General features: G+C 40.8%; 1 protein-coding gene across 5 annotated transcripts in view; it reads right to left on the reverse strand.

Moving 5' to 3' along the window:
* Positions 1–521: 521 nt before the first annotated feature.
* The window catches only part of TTC1 (tetratricopeptide repeat domain 1), a 43072-nt gene continuing 20633 nt past the window's right edge, over positions 522–22960 (reverse strand). For 4 of the 5 annotated variants that reach the window (XM_045028781.1, XM_045028779.1, XM_045028782.1 and 1 more), the window contains exons 7-8: positions 13959–14013; positions 522–1187 (exon numbers count right to left, since the gene is read on the reverse strand). In XM_045028781.1, the coding sequence (XP_044884716.1) occupies positions 1051–1187; positions 13959–14013 (192 nt within the window). In that variant the 3' untranslated portion in view covers positions 522–1050. Of the gene's footprint in view, positions 1188–13958; positions 14014–21445; positions 22031–22960 lie in introns of those variants that run through there. The other variant, XM_045028783.1, reaches the window with a different exon arrangement.

Genomic DNA, 22960 nt, shown 5'->3' on the forward strand with positions numbered 1-22960 from the left:
AAGGTGACCAGATGTCCTGTTTTTTGGGACTTTTTCTTATATAGGCGCCTATTACCTCCCAGCCCTTGTCCCATTTTTTCACAGTTGCTATCTGGTAACCCTACTTTAACATCACAGATATTTGCATCTCATTATCCTAGCACCAGAAAGTTACTTTGTGAAACCCACAACATGTACTAAACCAGGCATGTGAATTTTACTGACCTCATAGTACAAGTTAACACACCAAAACTATTAAGGCAGTTTGCAAGTAGTTTCCAACTAGTCTCCCAAGGGTATCAAGATAAAGTAAAGTAGAGAACCTCTGGTGCCAGGGTGCCCAAGAAAAAATTAATGATATAAACTCTATAATAAGACAACGTTAAGATTAAAAGCCTTGCAATTTTTTTTAAGCCAGTCTCTTGCAAATCTGCTTTCTTATTTGTAGGTTACTTATGTTTATATTCATTTAAAAATGCCATTATTCAAAGGTTACCTCTGGTGAGAGGCCAAAATACAGGACAAAAGTCACAAATCAGCCCAACAGAAACATCAAGCCTTTATTACAATGAAGATAAATTATACCACAGAGGTCAGCTTGCTTCCATGGCCACTACCTGTCACACTCACTGGCTGAGTGGAGAGACGCACTTCTGATAGATTTACTAACACCACAAGACACCCATTGGATACACCTGTAATTTGGGTTACAGGCATATGAGCATTTTGATCCAACTGAATTGCTTGCTAGACTGATGTTGTTGTTCGCATGAGAGTGAATGGGCCAGGGTAACCAACTTCCTTATTAGGGAAGACAAATAATGATCTCGAAAAAAAAAACTACTCTGGGCATAAAGCTGTCGCTGCAAAAGGGAAATCAAATGACTTGTTTTTTCCATCCACATTTTAAACATTTCACCAAAGTGGAAACGAATACCCTCAAGTCTATTTTCATTTGGATAAAGTGATTTTACATGTTAAATGATTGCTGAACCCTTTTATTGGTAGTTGCAAGCATGGTGTCACAAAGCTTGAAAGCCAGCTTTTTAATAGGAGCAGGCCTAGCTCATGCTATCTGTTGTTATTGTTTGGATTTTGAACAAAGTTGATGGAGTATGAGCCAGTTGAGGAATCCTGTTTGACCTGGAAATTTTCTGTCGACAGGCCAAAGGGTCGAAGAACCAAGTTCCCAAGATCTTTCAGCTTACCTGAAATGCAAAATTAAAAAAAAATTAAACATATAACTCCAGCCTGTGTGTATAGGTGGGTTGAAAGATATAGACGCTCCCCGAGTTACGTAAACCCGATGTACGTAAATCCGAGCTTACAGAAAAAATTCTGTAAGCTAGAAATAGGAGGGTTTTTTTTTTCCGTAATGGTCGGAGATACATTTCCAACTTACGCAAAATTCGAGTTACGCAAGGCGTTCCGGAACAGAACGCTTGTGTAAATCAGGGAGTGTCTGTACTGAATTATCTACATCTCCACAGGCTGGTTATACTGTCTGAGACATGCAGCAGAAATCTCCACAGCCCATTCAATCCTTAGCCTTTGAGACCAATATTTTTTCCAATTATTGAGATGTAGTCACTTGTCCACTAGGAACTAAAAACAGACCAGCAAGCCAATTGCATATTGTGCCCCAAAGAGCCTGATTCTCAGACAATGGAGACATGGGGATTATATTTTAACTGGCTGCCTAGAAGTGGCTCTGTTTTCCCTTACCAATCCTCAAGACAAGACATTACTTTAGGGCTTGGTTACACTTGCAAGTTAGAGTGCATTAAAGCAGCCCCAGGCGCCCTAACTCCCCGATGTGTCCACACTGGCAAGGCATGTAGAGTGCCTGGAGTCTGCAGCTGGAGCGCTCCTGGTAATCCACCTCCACAAGAAGCAGAAAGCTTGCTTTCCCCAGCCTGAAACACCCGGGCGTCAGTGTGGATGAGGTGTTGCATTACTGCGCTGTGATCGGAAAGATCCCAGAATCCCCTGATTCAAGTAGCCCCTCTTCTCATTGTTTTGAAGTCGGCTGCAGGCATGCAGATATCCCCTTTCAAAGCTCCATTTCTGATAGCCGGCATGCTTATCTGCTCCGGGACAAAGCAAACCATTAGTGTGGAATGCTGCTCTTGTGGGTGTGTGGACGGGGAGGGGTCTGCTGCTGTCTGAACTTACTAGACAGCATGCTGACACACTCTCAGCTCCCCAAAACACACTGTCTCTCCCCCCACATACACACAACACACTCCCTGTCACACTCCACCCTCCCCACATTGAAAATCACGTTGCAGTCACTTGCACACTGGGATAGCTACCATAATGCACTGCTCTTTGTGGTGTTGCAAGAGCTGCTAATATGGCCACGCCAGTGCACTTGCAGCTGACAGTGAAAACACACGGCAGTGTTTTCCCTGCTGCGGTCTCCGAAGGCTGGTTTAACTCCCAGCACTTTACATCTGCAAGTGTAGCCATGCCCTAAGACAGCAACAGCAAAGTGCTGCTTTCTCCCCAGCACTTCTATGTGGATTTAACTCTGATAACTGCACCATTTGTTGGTCCATTTCTGATCATTCTCAATTCCCACCTGGCTGTCAGTTGAAACATCTTCAGTTTAGAAATAGGCTAAACATTCATTTAACTTTCTAACTAACCCCAGAGTGCACGTAAATCAGTAAAACTGTGTAAATAGCCCCTTCTCAAAAACAGGTTTTGACAGTTCTCTCATTAGCTGGCAAACAGTGTAATTCCCTTGACTGGATTATGTTACACAGTGTTACTATAGTTAAATTATCCCTCTGGCCAATTAAGGAGCAGCATTAAAGGATTTCGAAGAGAGTTCAATCCAGTCCTATTCTAACAAAGAAAATGGCCAAAATCAGAGGCCAATAGGGCAATGGAAGGCGTAATAAAGCTCAGAAGACTTAATAAGGATCCTCAGATTTTCAAAAGGAACAGCCACGGACTTCAAACTCATATTGACTCCCCATTTGTGAACTATGATAAAAATGTACATGTTCTAGATGAGTATAGCCAAGTGTAATGAACGAATGAAGAAAAGGGCACCTGGTCTGCACATACAAATGCATTTGCACATGCAGACAGAGAATTTAAGTTTCAGTGTATAACCGCTTACTGATCATTTTGTCTGTTAAAGCCTGGCCTTTGGGCACGTAAGCAAGGACACGTCATTGCATTCCCACTGTTGAAAATAAGGCCCTCTGTAACCAACTTTAAAAACAAAAACAAACAGACAGAACCAACATCACCAGCTACTATAACTGCAGTGCAGGTAATATAACAGTAGTGTAACAGGTATTATATTTGGTACCAAAGTTAATACAAGCTAGGGGTTTCTCCTATTGATTTAGTACTAATTTTTCAAGAATTAATATGTTTTGATGTTAGATTCCCGAAAGTATTAGTATAATTGGCACCTCAGAAAGATGGTGAATGTGTTTAAGGGCTTGATAGTATCTCCTGAAAGTTTTCTTTATGGACAACAGGTAAAATCAGGCCAAAAAAAGATGAAATTAAACAGACAAAAGGGAACAATACCCAATACTGGCCTAGTAACACCAGGCAGAGCCACTGGAATGCCGCTTAGCCAGCTGCAGGATCAGCAGTAAGCCAGGCAGTTGATGTAGAAAGCTGGTTGGCTTTGAAGGAGATAAGAGGGCAAAGTCTATGCTGAATGATAAATGTAGGCTGCTCCCCAGATAGCAAACAAATTAAGTCTGAAGCCAACGCTGGGTTTGGAGTAATAGGCTACTTACCCTCTTTAGAAAGGTTTTCTATCACTAGATCTAATCATTATCAGCACAGCTTTCCAAACACACAATGGAAATTATTTCAGGAAAAATAGTAGGTGGTGGAACAAAGGAGTTGGGAAAAGAACCTCTACCACTATTTTTATTCATGACCATGTATTTAAGAAACTTACAAATACTGCCCACACCACTGCTTCTTGCCAAGAAGTGTACAGATTCAGACTCGATTTTTTTCAGCTGATACCAGTCATAAGAAACGTTCTGTTCTATGCTATTCAGGTTCTTCTTCACTCATAGAGAATATGGTTCATTACTATGCCTGGAAGTTTATGAAGTCTAAAAAGCATTCAAGATATGGCCAAGTATGGGATCTTGGAGTCTGATACTAGACGACCATGGACACCATATTTGGCTTTTTCTCTTCTGATACAGAAAGGAGAACAAGCCTCTGCTTTTTAACATGTCCTGGAAAGAAATCTTCTGCACCACCTCCCTACTCTTCCCAAGCAGTGTAACCCTCACCTCTGCCACTTAAAAGTTCCTCACAACAACGTGCAAGACTTTGCCCAATATTTAGGGCTTTACTATTGAGCCTGATTGTTACAGTGAAGCAGTAACTTCACAGAGTGCAGAGTCTGGCATCTAATGCATTTAGCATTTGTCAAACCATCATATTAAAGGAGCCCATGATAGTGAACAGTGCCTTGTCTGAGAAATGTTACTTTTTCTTTGAATTTCCTAGGTTCTAACTTTAACTCCCATTCTTGGAAGGTAACACGCACGCTCCACAAATACGCACCTGCCACCTTAACTTCCTCATCCCACAGGTGAGTGCGTGGGGTGGTGAGGCATTTCTTAAACATACTTAAATATATCCCTTGCATCAAGGATGTGCAAGCTAGTCTGAAACAAGCTCTTATGCTACACATTGCTAATAAGCAGCCAAGAGAAATTTGATAGCACTTTCAGTCAGAGTTCTCTGTTTGAGTACAACTCCTGCACGTGGTTTCAAGACATCAGTAGCAATAAACTACAAAGGTCACTAACGTAAATTGCTGGTGAATATGGAGCTCTGCAGGAGAGTACCCAGAGTAATTTCTGGAAACTGTTCAGATCTACTTTCAGTTTCAGTTACCACCACTGGTCTTGTCACACTACTCCACTAACAATATCTGTCAGCAACCACAATGGTTTATTCCTGCCTGTTTATCACAGTCTCTTGAAGCAGGGTAACACACATAAGCAGACACTCTTCTAGATACAGTTTGTTTAGCATGCTGCAAGTCAAGGGCTCAGGCACAGATTTTACAAGGAGGGGAGCCAAAATAAGAACATACACACACACACACCAGAATTATTCTCTCACTATGACTTAAGAACTATTGTACAAATTCACAGATTATGAACCCAGAAGGGACCATTGTGACCATGTAGCCTGGCTTCCTGTATAACACAGCCATGGAACTTCCCTGAATTAATTCCTGTTTGAACTAGAACATCTCTATTATATCTACGTCTGCTAGAATGAAGAGCAAATTTTGGTTCTTCACGTAGGTATTTAAAGACTATGAACAAGTCACCCGTAATCTTCTCTTTCTTAAGCTAAGTATACTGAGCTCCTGGAGTCCATCACTATAAGGCAAGTTTCCAATCCTTTAATCAATCTCATAGCTCTTCTCTGAATGCTCACCGATTTATCAATATCCTTCTTGAATTGTGGACACGAAGATTGGACACAGTAGTGGTCTCATCAGTGCCAAATACAGAGGTACCATAACCTCCCTACTCCTACTCAAGATTCCCGTTTATAACATCCAATGATCACATTAGCTCTTTTGTTAAATGACTTCACCACCTCTGAAGGACAACGGTCTCATATTTTGCACAATGAAAATGATGGATCTGCAATGTAGCAGCACACAGATCTAGGCAGGATCAGGGCCCCATTGTGCTAGGCACAGTACAAACACCTGATAGTACATTAGATCTCAAAATGCTATACAAAGAAGGGAAGTATTACCTCTATTTTAAAGATGGGGAAACTGGTGAAAAGAGACGATGCAGCAAGACTATGACAGAGGTGGGAATAGGACTCCTGTCTCCTGAGTTCCAATCAAGTGGCACTACAAGGACTGCTGTATGCTATGACACTATTTCAGGTCAAATTAAATTCCATCTGCAATAAACCAAAAATGCAGCACTGTTTCCACTGTAATTTAATCAATCTCAGAGGATTTAGGGTTTCGGGGGGTGATGGGGAACAGAAAGGAAAGGTAAAGAAAGTCCGTTGTTTGAGCACATCTCCATTCCATGCAGTGGCTGGTCTTTCAGAAGTATAACTGATGAAAATCATCATTACTTCAACATCTATACTCCTATTTTCTATATAATTCAGATCTCAGTTCAAAGGGCTAATTCACTAGTGGATATTCCTTAAAGAGTCAGTGAATTTAGGTTGGTCTTTGGAGATCAACATCAAAATTCTGCAGTCCTAGGATAACTATACTTACACAGAAACGATGCCAGTGTTATCAGGCTTTCAGCTCGTTTTATCCAGAAAGACCTTGTCTATACCAGAGTAGCTGGTTTTCAGGTCAATCTTTCCATTTAATTCAATTTTCCATCTGGGTTAATTGAGACAAGGAGGTCAAATGAATTGGCTACGGTCACTCAGTGAGAGGCTCAGCTAGATTAGCGTCCTGGTTCCAGGGCCTTTGCTTTAACCCCACCAATGAACTATTAAGACAAGTAGTTTATAATTTACACTGCATCCTGAAAGCTTTTTGGTCATAGAACTTGGAAGTTCTTCATAGTGTCTATGTCATCAGGATAAATAGCTACTATTGTATTTGGAAACAAAGAACTGGTCATTGCTTAGCTTCAATCTTTTGGGTGAGCAGTGTCTTTGTCTAACAGTGGAAGAATCTTGGCATAGTTTGCATCTCTGGCACATTCTTGGAGTCAGTTGTAAACAATTTACAAATCATCCAAGCACTGCAGCTGGCTCAGGAGCATGCAGATAAGTCCTGTGTCAGGAAACAGTGAAGGGCCTTTTCTAATCAGAGTTAGTGTGTTGGCCCTTTTCCGGTCATACTGAAGCCAACAAACAGAAAATAACTCTCTTGGTATTCTTACTTGCAAGCTAAGCCATTTATTTTGGAAGCCAGATGCTGTGTGATATATCTGATATTTCAAGCCCTCTCTCTCTAGAAATCTGCTCAATCATTTAAGCAGGAGTTGGGTCACAGTCCACCTTCTGATTTAGTCTTTTTGAGACATCCATAGCAGTCTCTTTTGTTGCTACTAATTTAAGCCTAAAATTAAGTGAAAGAAAGACTTACTTTTTCCAGGAACTCTGGCCCAAACACAGTTCCTTCTGCTTACAGCACATAAACCCATCATTGTAGCAGGCCACTCCTCTCCCTCCCCCACACTACTGGATTAAGGTTTGTATGTAAGTATCTCTCTCACATATGCGTGCACACACAATCTCTTAAAGAAGAACTGTGCTTGGATGCACAAGTGACTCAGCAACAAAGGGCATGGCTACACTTGCAGATGTAGAGCGCTTTGAGTTAAACCAGCCTTTGTAGAGCGCAGTAGGGAAAGTGCTGCAGTCTGTCCACACTGACAGCTTCAAGTGCACTGGCGTGGCCACATTTGCAGCGGCACTGGGAGTAGTGCATTATGGGCAGCTATCCCAGCAACGTAACTGCAACGTGCTTTTAAAATGGGAGGGGTGGAGTGTGACAGGGAGTGTGTTGTGTGTATGTGGGGGGAGAGAGAGTGGGTTTTTGGGGGGCTGAGAGCATGTCAGCATGCTGTCTTGTAAGTTCAGACAGCAGCAGACCCCCCCCACCTCTCTCACACAGCATTCCACAGTAATGGTTTCTTTGTCTCGGAGCCAGCTGTCAGAAACGGAGCTTTCAAAGGCCATAGCCACATTCCTAGGCGAGGTCAAAACAATGACAAGAGTGGCCACTTGACTTAAGGAGATTATGGGACGTTTCCGGAGGCTGATCAGAGCACAGTAATGCAACACCTCATTCACACGGATGCCCGGGCGTTGTAGCCAAGGCACAGCAAACGTTATTCCTCTCGCCAAGGTGGAGTACCAGCAGCGCTGTAGCGGTGGAGTCAGAGCACTCTACGTGCCTTGCCAGTGGGGATGGGTAGTGAGCTAGGGTGCCCGGGGCTCCTTTATTGCGCTGTAACTCACAAGTGAAGCCAAGCCCAAAGTGTTCTTACCTCTCAGCAGTCAAGTGCTTATTTGTCCTGGAGCAATGTCAGGTGCTCTCCTTTCAGAGAGTTAATGTTTGCTCACAACAAGGTCATTTTGATGGACATCAGTCTTGACATTTTAAAAAGCATCATTCACACATAATCTACAGTGTCCACACTCTACTTGGAGTTTCACCATAAGCATTTATTAGACAATACATTATAGCTATTTACAGATTCCCCATTAGCCTCTCAAATACTGCTGAAATCAACAAATGAGGCGTAGAAATGTGTGTAATCTATTATCATTCAGCTAGATGAAATTTAACTCCCCCTGGCAATCATGATCAGTAGACAGATACATAGGAGTATACTTTGTTAGTTTGTTTATGAACAGATCTGATCTTCATCACTATTGAGTCTTGTAATTCTTCTAATATGAATCTGCCAATATTACCTGTTTTGTTTAGAAATCCAAAGATAAGCAGAATGGTGCTTTGAAATTTCTCCTGTTCTACAAACATAATATTAACCGATTAAAAAAACCAAGGCATATTAATTTGCATGATGAGTTTTCATCCGTGAGCAAACTACTGCATTTCTAACATAAGTGAACAAGTTAAAAAGAGCAGGGCAAGTCTGTTCCCCTCCCCCAATCATGCATTCAAAATGAAGCAAAAAGCAAGCTCACAACTGATGTAGGTTTAGTTGCCGACCATTTCACATGATCTCACATTCTCCATACCTGTAATATCAGGGCTTAGCAGACTAGTCAGAACTTCATCTGAGTTTGCCTTCTAGCAGAAAGGAGCAATTTTCATTCTCTTAGGCACTAAATCTAATGAACGTTTGCTGATCTCATATAGCTGGCAAAAGAAGAGGTGCTGAGGAAAGCTGGTGAGAAAGGAGGTCAGGTGCTCTGTTTTGATAGGCTTTCCTACTGGTTAATAATGTGATTGTGCACTAAGCACACTTTGCAGTTTTCTGGTGGGCTCTCATTTATGCCCTTTACACAGAGGTATCCATTACTTTTTATACGATTTGACAAATTTAATGAACAGGAGGAGTTGGGTCAAATAGACTGGCCAACAGTGCAAGTGGGTCACTGCCTACAGATTGTATAGATAGTTTTGGCAGTTCGATGCTTCTCTTTTCTTTTTGTGGTACTACGCACAAAACCTGAACTGCTCCCACATAACCCGCAAACTGCTCAAAAAACAGCATTTAGCTCTTAAACTTCCAGTAAATAGGTGGGTTATGGGTCTCATCAATGAATCAATCAAAAGAGAAGCAGCATATGGGTTACTGCATGCTCATGTCCTGTGCAGTACAGCTGTAACTATGTCTGCCCCAGGGGTGAGGTAATATCTTTTATTGGACCAACTTCTGCTGGGGAGAGCGAAAGCTTGTCTCTTTCTCATCAACAAAAGCTAGTCCAATAAAAGATACTACCTCACCCACCTGGTCTCTCTAATGTTCATGTCCTGGCAATTTAAGTTAGGCATAAGGTGTTCACATTGAGGAAGTCAAAAGGAAATAAAAAAGTCATGCAAATATATTGTGTATCTGCAAAGATCTGCATAAGTTACGCTTTTGCCATGTTTGTGAAATTGAAAAATAAGCGGAAGTTAGTGTCAAGTGATTATTCCAAACAGGCAAGAGGCAGCAGTCATCCGCAGAGGCTGGCTGGAAGCATGAAAATCACTGAATGTGAATGCCAGTCTTTAAGTAGTTCTACGGTAGTTTAAAGCTTTAAGGAGAAACAGGCATAGTCTGACACCCAAGTGGTTTTTATGTTCCCATCTTTATTCTGTCAGTTGTTTATTGCCACATGCACCAACACGTTCACATGCAAAAATTCCCAACCAGGCAATCCATAAGAAAAATCCAGGGAAGAATGTGTACACGGACTTATTTACACACAACTGATTAAGATGCTGTGGTTTTGCGCTCCTGGCACATTGTGCTGTAAAAAGTTGTAGCAGTGGAATAAGAGTAAGCAGGAAACACTCTATGCAACAGTTGGAAAAGGAGCAACTAACTTTACATATTAAAATGTTGAGGTTTGTTTATACCTACATGTAGCTTTCAAGACAAGGTGTTAGTTTGCTGATTTAACTCTATCCTTGGGGACAGAGTATATTTGTAACTAGAAGAATAAAAACCTAGGAAATTGATGTTACTGGTGGCTTTATCCATCTAAAGTGAGAATTCACTGTGGGGGACAGAATTTAATCTGTAACACCACATGGTGAATCCCTACCAAAGAATGTTGTTAGCTGCTCTCCAGTACCCTGATCTTGCAGAGACTTAAGTGCATACTTAGTTTTTACAGGAAAAGGGGCTAAGTTGCCAGAGTTTTGAAGAGATGCACTAAATATATTGCATTCCCTCTGACAGCCCTTGAGAAGAGGACTGGGGCAGGGGCATTCTCATTATTAGCACCTAAGATGATCTACCATGTACTCACTGTGTAAGTGCCCTAAGAAAGGTGGTGAAGAAAACACTTGTCAAAGTAGCTACAAATATGAGAAATTTTCAATCCCTAAAATAATTAAAAGCTTAAATTTAAAAAGTTATTTTTAAAAAAGGGCAAAAGCTCTTTTGTTGATGTATAATGCATGTTTGATAGGCAGAGCAAAGAGTCATGAAAACTAATTTATGTTTCAGACAGACGAGGATTGGCTGGGTGAGATTTGATGTCGCTAAGTCTACCGCGCTCAAGAATGGGACTATCTTGCAAGAAGCGAAAGAGCTTGAGCCTAGAAAGCACATACAGGAGCTTTCTAATTTCAGACTCACTCAAGACTCCTATTACCAGCTGGGGTACAAGGAACTTTACTGTGAAGTGGCAAGTTCAGGGGACTAGCCTGATCAAAAACCAGTATTCCAAATTTAGTTTTTAACTCTCCTATTGTGCCTATGTATTACAAGGATTCTCCAAACATACCTGCTGCAATAGTGATTGTAAATGGAACAAATAAAATAATACTTACGTGTTACAGAGTACTATTCATGACACAAGACACTATGTCAAGCTGACAGTTTATGTCAAGCCCTAAGACTACTATATCAAATCAGCATCTCTTGCACAAGTAAATTTACTGCATGTAGGGTTGGATGCCTCAGTACATCTCCCAGAAATCGAGTCAGCGCTTGGCTGCGTACGTCCATGCAGCTGTATATGACTGCTGATGGACTTAAGTCATTGCTCAGCTCTGAGACTAAGGACTCTATTCCTCATTTGGAGGTAAAACTCCCAACAAAGGACCAGAGTCTGATCTTGGTTACACCAGTTTAAATCCAAAAGCCAGAACTTCACTGGATTTAGTGAGATCAGATGTGGCCCGAAGTCTACTCTCTGCACAGGATCGGGCTTGTAATGATAGCTTATGTTGCTAAATCTCTTGTTTTAACACAGCCTCAGATGATTAGCAATGAAATCTTTCTGCCATCAGTACCATTAGCACTAATTCTGACAGAAAAACAAGTCCCAAAAAGCTCCTGAGACTTTTTTCACACAGACAGATCTCTAACTCACTATACTCAAACCTAACCCCAAATCCTGAAAGCAAATATCTTCCTTCTCGAATTATCCACCGTTGTAATTTATTTAGATCAGCACCACGCCTTATATTTTATTGATAAATATGTTTTCAGCCTCTTACAAATATGGCTAATGAAACTGGTGATGTGCAGCAGCTCTAGAAATCCTTATTAAGTGCAACTTCTCTTAAACCTACTGGAAATAGACAAGTACAGAGCAGGAGTAGCTTGAGGACTCAGCTTTCAGCCTCACCGCTCTACAGAGAAGAGTTCAATTAAAAAAAACACTGACTTCAGCAGCTGCTCTTAAAACAATCCTTCCTTCCTAATATTTTTAGGGATTACACAGCCTCACAGTGCACAAAATGGATGGAATATTTTTACCCTGGCGCTTACTAGATTAGTCAAAGGATAGGAGCCACTTAAAAAAAAAAAGAACCCCCCCCCCCCCCACACATGTATGAGAACCTTTTAGCTACTATTGTCAATCTGAGGCTGACTAACCAGATTAGTAAAAAATTATTTCTAGATTTTTCCGTCTGTTTTGTGCATTCAACAGCACTGTGTCTAGTCAGTTTCAGTTTGTGCCCTATGTGATCATTTGCCCTTTTATTTATGCATCTTCCAAACAACCTTAATAATAAAAGGAGAGAGGATTTTTTATAAAAATAATAAAATAAGGAAAATAAAATAATAAAAGCACCAAAAGCGTCTGGACAACTCAGCAGCATAGTGCCTACTAACTGCTACCAACTCATTTTCAAACTGACTAGATTTCAATTGACAGTATCCTTTAAATACAAGAGAAAATGCAAGTATCAGAGGAGTAGCCGTGTTAGTCTGGTTCTGTAGAAGCAGCAAAGAATCCTGTGGCACCTTATAGACTAACAGACGTTTTGCAGCATGAGCTTTCGTGGGTGAATACCCACTTCTTCAGATGCAACATCTGAAGAAGTGGGTATTCACCCACGAAAGCTCATGCTGCAAAACGTCTGTTAGTCTATAAGGTGCCACAGGATTCTTTGCTGCTTCAAGAGAAAATGCAGTATTTGGGCTGCTGAAAATTGCATCCAATATTCTAATTACTATTTTTTTAAAAGTATTCTAAGCATCTAATTTTCATCGGTGTTTAGCCAGGGTACTAGACTTCATACAAGACGATTACTTACACTCATGAATACCACATTTGAAAACCAATCATACTTGGCCAATGTGTACTAAAATAATAATTCTATTTTTTTAACCATTTCCTTATTTCTGAGAATTGCATGCAGGTGCTCAGACACTGCAATCACAGGGGCATATAATTACTTAGGGTCTGATTAAAATCAATGAGATGACTGTTTTCCCTGAACAATTTTATTAACAGTACCCTTTGGCACAGATTTGTCTGAGAGGCAACATTGTCCAATGGATAGAGCACTGGGTTGGAAGTCAGGAGACTGTTTTATTTCCAGAGAGCTCAATGACCTGCCGTGATGCTTTGGGTAAGTCACTTCACCTTTGTGCCTCAGTTTCCCGATGTGTAAAATGGGGATATTGATATTTACCCTCCTATTTGAGATCATCTGAGATCTATGGATGGAAACTGTCACAGAGCCAAGTACTTTCTCACAGCCATTCTTTTATGCACAGCAGATGACAGAGATGCACAGCAGATTCAGAGATGCAAAAACTGCCTCTAAGAAAAAATGTGTCTTTGCCAAATTTGTTTTTGAAATTTTCCAGTTTAACAAAAATGGAAAAATTTCTGTAAAAGATTGAAATTTTCAAACAATTTTATTTTTTTTGTGTGGAAAATACTTCACATTTTTTGACCAGCTGGAATATGCACTTTACAAAAAGATCTGGGTAATTTAAAAAATGTCATCCCATTAGGAAACTGGTAGAAATAGTCTTTTAGGTCTGAAGGGAAAGGAAATTTGGTATTTTTATAGTTCCTTGTTCACATTTATCTTCAGAGTCTGGTATAAAAGAAAACTGAGGTTCTTTATGCAGAAGAGACTGAGTTCTTTTCTAGCAGGACAGGTCAGAAGTGTGACACATTGACAGCCCTATGAGGTGAAAGACTGCATGACAGAGCTACGTGTAGCACAAGCTAGGAAGAGATTCACTTTTTACAAGTACTAAAAATTTAATTTTTTGTTGTTGCGTGTCTCGGACAGTTGATTATTTAATTCCTCAATAATAGTTTCAGCAAGGCAATTTCTAGCAGCAGAGTTTTCCATGGCTGGAGAGGAGAGAACCGAAAAAAACAAAACAAGTCCCGCCCCCCAAAACAGACATCTAGTAAGATTTTTTTTTTTCCCCATTTCAACAAGTGCTTTGGGAGACTTGCCCACTTTTGTCTGCAAAGAATTTTACCTAGTCATGCAGTTTTGTTATTTCTACAAAACTTCTCATAAATTTTACTATGCATACAAATTGGATGCATGAATTACTTACCTAACATTTCTGTCTTTAATCTTTCATTCCGCTCTTCAATCTGTCTAGGTAATCGCTGAAAGAGTATAAGAGAAGACCAGATTCAGAAGGATGCTTTTGGCAATCTTGTCAGATAAACATATATACTGTATTTTGCATACACATACCCAGGACATAGACCCACTACTTATGGTCTAAAAGAAACGCAGATGTTAACCAATGACGCTTTCATCTTGTTTAGAAACCTAACGTCTGCCCCATTAGATAGGGGGAAAAGTGCAATGTTCATTTCTAAATCATTTTTCATTTCTAGGTTAAGGCGGTCAGATGGTGCCTATTTGTTTTCTAGTATTTTAACTGAAAAGCAAATAGAAGTTAAAAAAAAAAAGACAGAATAAAAATCTATTTTTAGCTACATCTCCAGCGTGGCATTTATTAGTCTTAATAAAAGAGCCTGTAAAAAGCCAACTGCAATCAGGCACCGTGTTTAAGTTATAAATACAGACATATTTTGTGTGTGTGTGTGTGTGTGTGTATATTCCTGGGAATCTGGGACATTTGCATGAGATTGTAGAGAACTTCCATTTTATGAAACATTAAAAAATTTCAGATGCTGCTTTTGCCAATGATCTTTAAATTTGCTATTTATGCACCTCAGGATCTCTTGTTTTAACGAAGAAGCACCTTGTTATGCAAGACATGACACAACCAAATCTGAGAGATGACAGAATGTTAGAGATCAAGGACTCTATGCTGCAAGTTCCTCCATGGTGGAGGGGAACTCCAACACCCATGTGACGCCCCACTGTGCAGGATCTGGGTCCTAGTTACATATTCTTCTTGCCACTGGGGCAATCCTCAACAATAAAAAGCTTGCAAGTTTATTCTAAAACATGTATATTAGACAATTTTGCACACAGTCTTAAATCTCTAGAAGTTACTGATTTCTTTAAATTATGCCTAAAACAGTTGCTAAGCGATCAAGGCAGCTCACACCCTTATAGTGCATTCTGCAATGAGCTCTTGCCGGATAAATACCATGAAAATATTAATGGGAAGTTTGTTGCATTGTAAGTGTATACCGTACTTCACCAAGACAGAATTAAGGGATTCAATTCACCACTTTGGTAAAGAAAACAAGGAACAGTATAATGTACATTGATTCATAGAACCACCACTGTTAGATACATTTTAATTTTGTTATAACAATGTAGTATGGAAGACATCCATTCATTGTACATCACATATATATTCCAAGGGTTTTTTCTTGATATTTTTCTGTTGGGCTCATCAGCTTATAACTGAGCATTTGAGGGAGTAATTCTATGCACTGAAGAACTGTAATCACAGCTCTTAATGCTAGCAGCTCTTCTTGCTGGAGACAGACCTGTGAAAGAGCAGAGATAGAATAGCTCCAGCAGTAGCCTCCACAGATGCCTAAATAACAATCACTGCTTATGATAACAGGGGAGGAATTCACTTCACACCTGCTCCTGGAACTCGAGATCATCTTTATACATATAATTCACTTTTCAAGGGGGATAAGTGAAAACAGCCCCTTCCCTGCAAGTATAAGCAGGAGTTGGGAGTGAGTGAATGGGGTTTTAAGAGATAGTGGAATCTCAGTTTCAGCAAAGGGTGGAGATACCAGGTGGGAGGGTACAGAGTGTTCCAGATTCCCCTAACTATAGGTAGTGGGTTCCACGCATAGCTGTAATATATCATTAGCAATTCCCTCACCTAGGCAAGCATAGTAGATCCCTAATACTAGCTTTGACATAGACTTAGTTTATTAAGAATCCATATGACATAATGATTCTGCAACCACAGGGATGAGTGCACAAGAACATCTACAGTAACAAAAGTTGCTATTTATATGCTATTATAAAATCATCAGAACATGTTTTAAAAGATCCAGACCTCTCCCGTTACAACCTGGCACAGCACATTTGAACTGTTGGAGAATTTTGTGTTTTGTTGGTCTGGATTATTTCTGTACTCCACCACCATAAAAACCTCTGAAAATAGGGTTACAGTTTCAAAATGGTTGGGTCATTACACCAATTGAATCTATTTCCCTATGTTAAGTTCTCCTCACACCTTCTATGGGCCATCTTAATTATCACTTCAAAAGGTTTTTTTTCCTCCTGCTAACGATAGCTCATCTCAATTGATTAGACTCTGCCTGTTGGTATGCATGCTTCCACCTTTTCATGTTCTCTGTATGTATAAATATCTCCTGTCTGTGTGTTCCATTCTATGCATCCGAAGAAGTGAGCTTTAGCTCACGAAAGCTCATGCTAAAATAAATTTGTTAGTCTTTAAGGTGCCACAAGTACTCCTGTTTAGTTTCAAAATGCTGGATTTTAAATTATTCTTTTCTTGTAACAGTTTGCTTATGAAGTTGGATCAAGAACTAGAACTGAAGTTTGCTTCCTTTGTTACATTCGGTAATGTAAAGCCTTTCTGAGCCATTATATGTAGGTTTGCTAATCTGACATTCTTTTTATATCTCTATATATTATAAATAAATATTTATTTATATAGAACAAAGAAAGAAGCTCCTGTAGAGAGAGAGACGCTTAAGATTTCTTTGCAGACCATTGCAGGCTGGTAAAGACATGAGATTACAAATAGCATCAGGTTGTTTGTTCTGTTTTTGTTTGTTTTGCTTTTAAAAGAATGTCCTTGTAAACTCTAGCTGCCTTTACTGTGCTGTATTAGAGGCTTGGCAGGTATGTGAGGGGCCAAGATACCCCTTTGAGTTCAGGGCCGCCCAGAGGATTCCGGGGGCCTGGGGTCTTCGGCAGCGGGGGGCCCTTCCGTTCCGGGACCCGCCGCCGAAGTGCAGCCCGGTCTTCGGCGGTAATTCGGCGGCGGGGGCACTTCGGGGCACTTCGGCGGCGCGGGTCTTCGGGGCACTTCGGCGGCGGGTCCCAGAATGGAAGGGCCCTCCACCGCCGAATTACCACTGAAGACCGGGCTGAACTTTGGCGGTGGGTCCCGCTTCGGCAGTAATTCGCCAGTGTGGGGTCCTTCAGCCCCAGAGCGGAAGGACCCCCCGCCAGCGAAGACCGGGAGCGGAAGAAGCTCCTAGGCCCGGCCCCGCGAGAGTTTTCCGGGCCTCCCGGAGCGAGTGAAGGACCCCGCTCCAGGGCCCCCGAAAAACTCTCGTGGGGGCCCCTGTGGGGCTCAGGGCCTGGGGCAAATTGCCCCCCCCGGGAGGCCCTGTTTGAGTTTCCACCATTACTGCACACATAGAAGAGTGTCTTGCTATGCCAGAGCTTCAATACTAATGAGAAAAACAGGCTTAAAAAAAAAATCAGAAAAACTGCAGCAGAGAGAGGTCTGTTAGGTTATGGGATAGACTCATTTTCTAGCAGCCCCATTGCTCATTTGCAGCTAGATCAGACAGTTGTGCAGGATAATGCACCAAAAATAGCCAGAAAGGCTTTTCAAACAGATATCCTTTAGGGAGTGGCTCCTACAGAGGAATGCAAAAACCTAAACCCTCCTCCCTCCCCTCACTGATATTGATCCCCACTGAACTACGGGCAAGTCGCATCTTAGCCACATTTAACATGTGCAAATTCAGCTTTGTGCGGTTGGCAAAAACAGGGGAAAAAAAAAAGAAAAACAACAATATAAAAACTGCATCTGTAGTACGAGCGATTCCGCCCGCCATTCAACTCACCATACGCAGTTTTCACTTTACGCGCTAACTGCGGAATGGAACCCTCCCGTAAGAGACTTGCCTGTAGTTATTTCTGCTAAAGTGAGTAGCAGTGTTACTGAAAGACCCCTTGTTAACATTAAAGTGTGCCACTGCAGTGGTATATAGACAAGCCCTCAGTATCTTGCAGGGGGTGTACTGCAAATTGGACTAAAGTAAGATAGGTGACAGAACAGGGTATGTAGGCATTACTTAACTTCTCTTTACTTCCTACAAAAATAAGGATAATTACCCAGCATTTAAAGCACTTTTGAAAGCTACACATCAAAGAGAGCACTGTGCCTATCCCTGACCAGTACAAGGTTGTGTCTCATGTGTCCCTGCCTGACCAGTACAAGGTGTTGAGTCTCTCCTGCAGTCAGGCTCTATCGGCATTAGGTACATTTTCACTGGAAAAGGTCTTTTGTGATTCTGAAACTCACATTAGATTGGTTTTACAGACAGTACATTAGTAATGAGAACCAATTTCTATGACCTAGTTTACACTTAAAAGTTTTGCTGGCATAGTTAGGGTGGTTAGGAGTTTTATTTTTTCCTCAAGTCACCCCCCTAACTGACATAGCTATTCCAGCAAAAGCCCCCCTGTAGATGCAGTTATATCAACAAGAGGCAGTCCTTTTTGGCAGCAGAGCTTATTTTATTCAGGGAACTGGTTTAAGCAATACCGGCAAAAGAATTATTTTGCTAGTATAAACTGCATCATCACTAGCTGCTAAACCAGCAAACCCTTTCTAGTGTAGGCAAGACCTATGACCATTTAAATAAGAGAATTTTCAACCAGTCAAAAAGCTCTCTTTTTTTGGTAACATACTGTTAAATTTAGCATTAATGATGGCCAGTGGCTCACCAAGCCTGGTCTGTGGAACATGTGTGGTGGTCTATTGCTACCTGGCTGGTTATATGGCTCTTCTCTGTTTTCAGCTGAGAAACCGCATCTTGATTCATTAGGACGGCTTTTGACAGTCCCACATGACACACTCATAAGCAAACTAGGAAACTGCAGCCTAGATAAAATTACTATCAATGTGGGTTCACAATTTGTTGAAAGACTGTACTCAGAGTAGTTTATCAATGGTTTGCTGTCAAACTGTGTGGGTGTATCTACTGGTGTCCCATAATGATCAGTCCTGGGTCCAGGTCATTAATGACTTGGATAATGGAGGGGCGAGAGTGCTTATAAAGTTTGCAGATGAAAACCAAGACGGGAGGGGTTGTAGGCACTGTGGAGGAATGGATTAGAATTCAAAACAACCTTGACAAGGTGGAGAATTGGTCTGAAATAAACATGAAATTCAGTATAGACAAATGAAAAACCAAATACACACCTAGCCAGTTATTCCCCATTTTGTAGTTAGTAATACTGCTGAAGAGGATCTGGGGGTTATAGAGGATTACAAATTGAATATGAGTGAGCAATGTGAAGAGTTGTAAAAGGCTAATATAATTCCGGAGTTTATTTAACAGGAGTGGGCCCTGTAAAACACAGGAGGTAACTGTCCTGTTCTACTTGTCACTGGTCAGGCCTCACCTAGAGTACTGTATCCAATTCTGGGTAACTTACTTTAGGAAAGATGTGGACAAATTGGAGATGCTCTTCTCGGGACTAACAAAAACAATAAAAGGTTTAGGGAAGCTAACCCTCGAGGAAAAGTTAATGAAGCTCAGCATGTTTAGTATGGAGAAAAGAAGACTGAGTTTGGGACCTAATAAGTCTCAAACAGGTTAAGGTGTGTTATGAACAGGACTGTGATCAGTTCTCCATGTCCACTGAACGTTGGACAAAGAGTAATGGGCTTAATCCACAGCAAGAAAGATTTATGTTAGAAAGTTTTTCCTAATTTTTATCTATAAGGGTAGTTAAGCTCTGGAAGCAGCTGCCAAGAGACTGTGTGAAATCACCATCATTGGAAGTTTTTAAGGATAGGCTAGACAAACGTCTGCCAGGGATGGTTTAGGTTTACTTGGTCCTGCCTCATCACAGGGGGCTGGGCTTGATGACTTCTTGAGGTCGCTTCCATCCCTACATTTCTATGATTCTGTCATTAAGAGGCATTTAGATGCCTCTTATATGCTTTCTTAATATTACTTTCCCATATATACCTACTGCAGTAGGTATCACACAGAGAGGTTATACAATTTTGAAGGGGAAGTGGTCTACAGAATGGAAGAAGCATCCATGAAACGTTCTATAGAGCTATGGCTCACTATGTCAGAGTTTGAGAAACGTTGCTATCACACATTAAGCTTTTGCATAGATTATGTTTTATAATAAGCCAGGAAACCAGAACTGCAGTATGTACCAGACATTAAATCAGTGAAATGCAGACACTTTAGAGAAGTAAGATACCCCAATATGCCGTACATTGCAAGAAGAGTGAAGGGCTGAACAAAAACTAGGAAAGACCCTATTAAAAAGGGAACAAGTACAATAACAGCAAGGATGAAAAGGAACACACATGGAGGTTAGGGAATATGGTGCTAAAATATAGGATATGCTAAAAGCTAAAGAAAGTAAGAGAGCCACTGCTTTCTCGATGAAGGTCACCAGAATTTTTAACTGAATTATTAGATTAAGAAGTCATGGCTTCAGCAAAGAGGAAATGATAAACAAGGATAATATTAACATATTTATGCATGTATTTCTAGAACATAATAGCCCCAGCACATCTGTTACATATGAAAATAATGATGTGTGACAAGCTTGTCAATTCACTAGGCTGTTGCCAAGAGCTGTGTGCTTAGGAGGGTATTCTGCCCTCATCTAGACATATGCAACTTACATTAGCATTAATAGGAGTTATATATACACATATCAGTGGCAGAAGAGAGTCCTACTTAATGATCCAGTCCTGAAAAAAGTAGTTTCAGTTCTGGTTTCAGGCCAAGATTCTCTCTGGTTGTTTCCAGTGCTACTCCTATAGCAGCATAATGGGTTTTTAAATGGAAAATTAAATGTATTTTAAGTTTTAGAAAATTAAAATGACTTAAATTGATGGCCAAAGTGTTTTTACATCAAATTGAACTATACAGAAGTCTAAGTTTAAAGCAGTTTTTAAACCACCAGCAGGTTTTAAAATGTAAGGCCATTCAATTATATGATCAAAATGTTCAGATTTGGAGCTTAAAGTTATTAATAGTGCTGGACAAACACACAAAAACAGTCCCTGCCCCAAGGAGCCTGCAGTTGACACAAAAAGGGTAGGAGAGGAAACAGGCCCAGAGAGGTAATACGGCACGTCAGTGACAGAGCTGGCATTAGAATTCAGGTCTCCTCATTCCCAGTCCAGTGTCCTATCTGCTAGATCAAACTGCCTCTCATATATAATTTTAGAACTAAAGATGGACACAAAGGGGCTTCAATGGAGTTACACCAATTCACATGAAGTGATCTTCTCCATAACAGGGAGTTAGTATTTTGAATTCACTGCTAGATCTACATGTTCAAAATTTGGGGTAGGTGCAGGGAGTTCAAGCCAATCATTACTGAAAGTCTCAAAAAAAAAAAAAAGATTCAGTTCACACTCTTCTTTTTCCCTGGGAAGGTGTGACTGAGCCTCATATTAAATGTTTAAACTTTTATTTATTTAAAAAAAAATGCACTTAACATCTGACCCTAAAATTAAGTTCTTAAGTCTTGACCTAACTCAGCGCCTCCACTTTGCTACCTAGGGAGCCCTACCACTTCAGTTCTCTGAGACTGGGTCCCCAGCTTCAGCCCGCCTTTCTCCCCCCTCCCCCCACTGGCTTCTTCAGTAGATCCCAATAAGCTTGAGCTTGGGCTCCTACTGGAGATTTATCCTCTTGAGCGCTATGCAACCAGCAGATGGTTGCTGTGACACAGGACAACCTTTTCATAGCAAACATTAATAGTCAACTGGAATAGGGCCATTGGGTTCAAATGGTAAATCAAAGCCAGAACGTGTGTCTCACGTAACTTGCCAGCTTTCCCTTGTTTAGTTAGGTAGGTGCCACTTTGTCCAGGCCTGCAAAGCAAATTACATGGTTGCTGCAAAATGTCCTTAGCCTGCCCGAACCAATCCCGGACTGAAAACCTATGTTCTACCATGCTGGAACATTCTTCTCTTCCATGTCTCGTAACACCTCAGTCTTGTGTCGTAGATTCCAGTCATGCTATTTTCACGTGTACTCTCCTTCCCCTCCCCTGCTCTGCGTTGCAGGTAGGACGTGGTTGTTGTCAGACAGTCCACTTGGCTGGCAGTCATTAAAGTTAATGGTCCAGTTGTTGGTTTTCCACTGCATCTCCAAGATTGCCAGCATGTGAATGAAGCTGTTCCTGATAGACGTTGGGATTGGTATGAATGGACTATGTGACACACCCAATCACTTCATCACTTTTACCCTTCACAACAAGCAATATGTATGGGGAAACTGAGTCACATACTTTTGAATAAAAATACAGAAATTTCCCACATTCTCCACAACATATCAAAAGGTAACTTCAGTAAACAATGCATATAAAATAGAATCAAGTACACCCAGCACGAGGAAAACAAGGAATGTTTGAGAACTGCAAACAAACAACCAACATTAAAAAAAAAAGTATTTATATTAGAAAAAAAGCATATTGAAGAGAACATGGATAATGCCCATGGAAAATACCTCAGGCCAGACTACAGACTGGGCGCTTTTTTTGGTTTACATCCATATTAACCACAGTTTTATTTCAAGTATTGAAGTAGCTGGATTTTTAGTGGGGTAGAGCACTTGCAACTAGCTCCCACTGCAATTGGTTGAAGCTATAGGTGATCATCTCCACTTAAAATACGGTTACTTAAATTTAGGTGCCTAAATAGGGCTTTAGATGCCCAATTTTAGGCATTTTGTCCATTCTCCTTAAATTAGTAATCAAAAGTAGTTTCAACCCATACACCCATGCTGTTCATAACAGTCACAGGAACGTGCGTATCATTTTATAAGCAGATCATCAAAACTAATACTAGAACTCAGAAACAATATAAATGAATCAGCGTCCCACTTACACAAAAACCTAAACCCATAAACCACAACCTCAAGGGCTAGATAACATGCTGTAATGAAAAAAATTATGCAATGATGAAGAGGCACTTTTAAAAATACCATCCAGTGCTCCTCTTAGAAATCGACAGCTGCTTCTGGGTATGAGCGAAGAGCCTCCAGAACCCAGAATTCAAAAACAAACAGCTCCAACTGTGTAGAGGGCAATCATCTCTGAGCGGTTTTTGGGAGCTACCTTCCCCTGGCAGCATGCTCCCCTTAAGGGCTCTAATGTCCCTTCACATGGCCTTGACAG

The sequence above is a fragment of the Mauremys mutica genome, chromosome 8 (assembly GCF_020497125.1).
Source record: "Mauremys mutica isolate MM-2020 ecotype Southern chromosome 8, ASM2049712v1, whole genome shotgun sequence".
Classification (NCBI taxonomy): Eukaryota; Metazoa; Chordata; order Testudines; family Geoemydidae; genus Mauremys; species Mauremys mutica.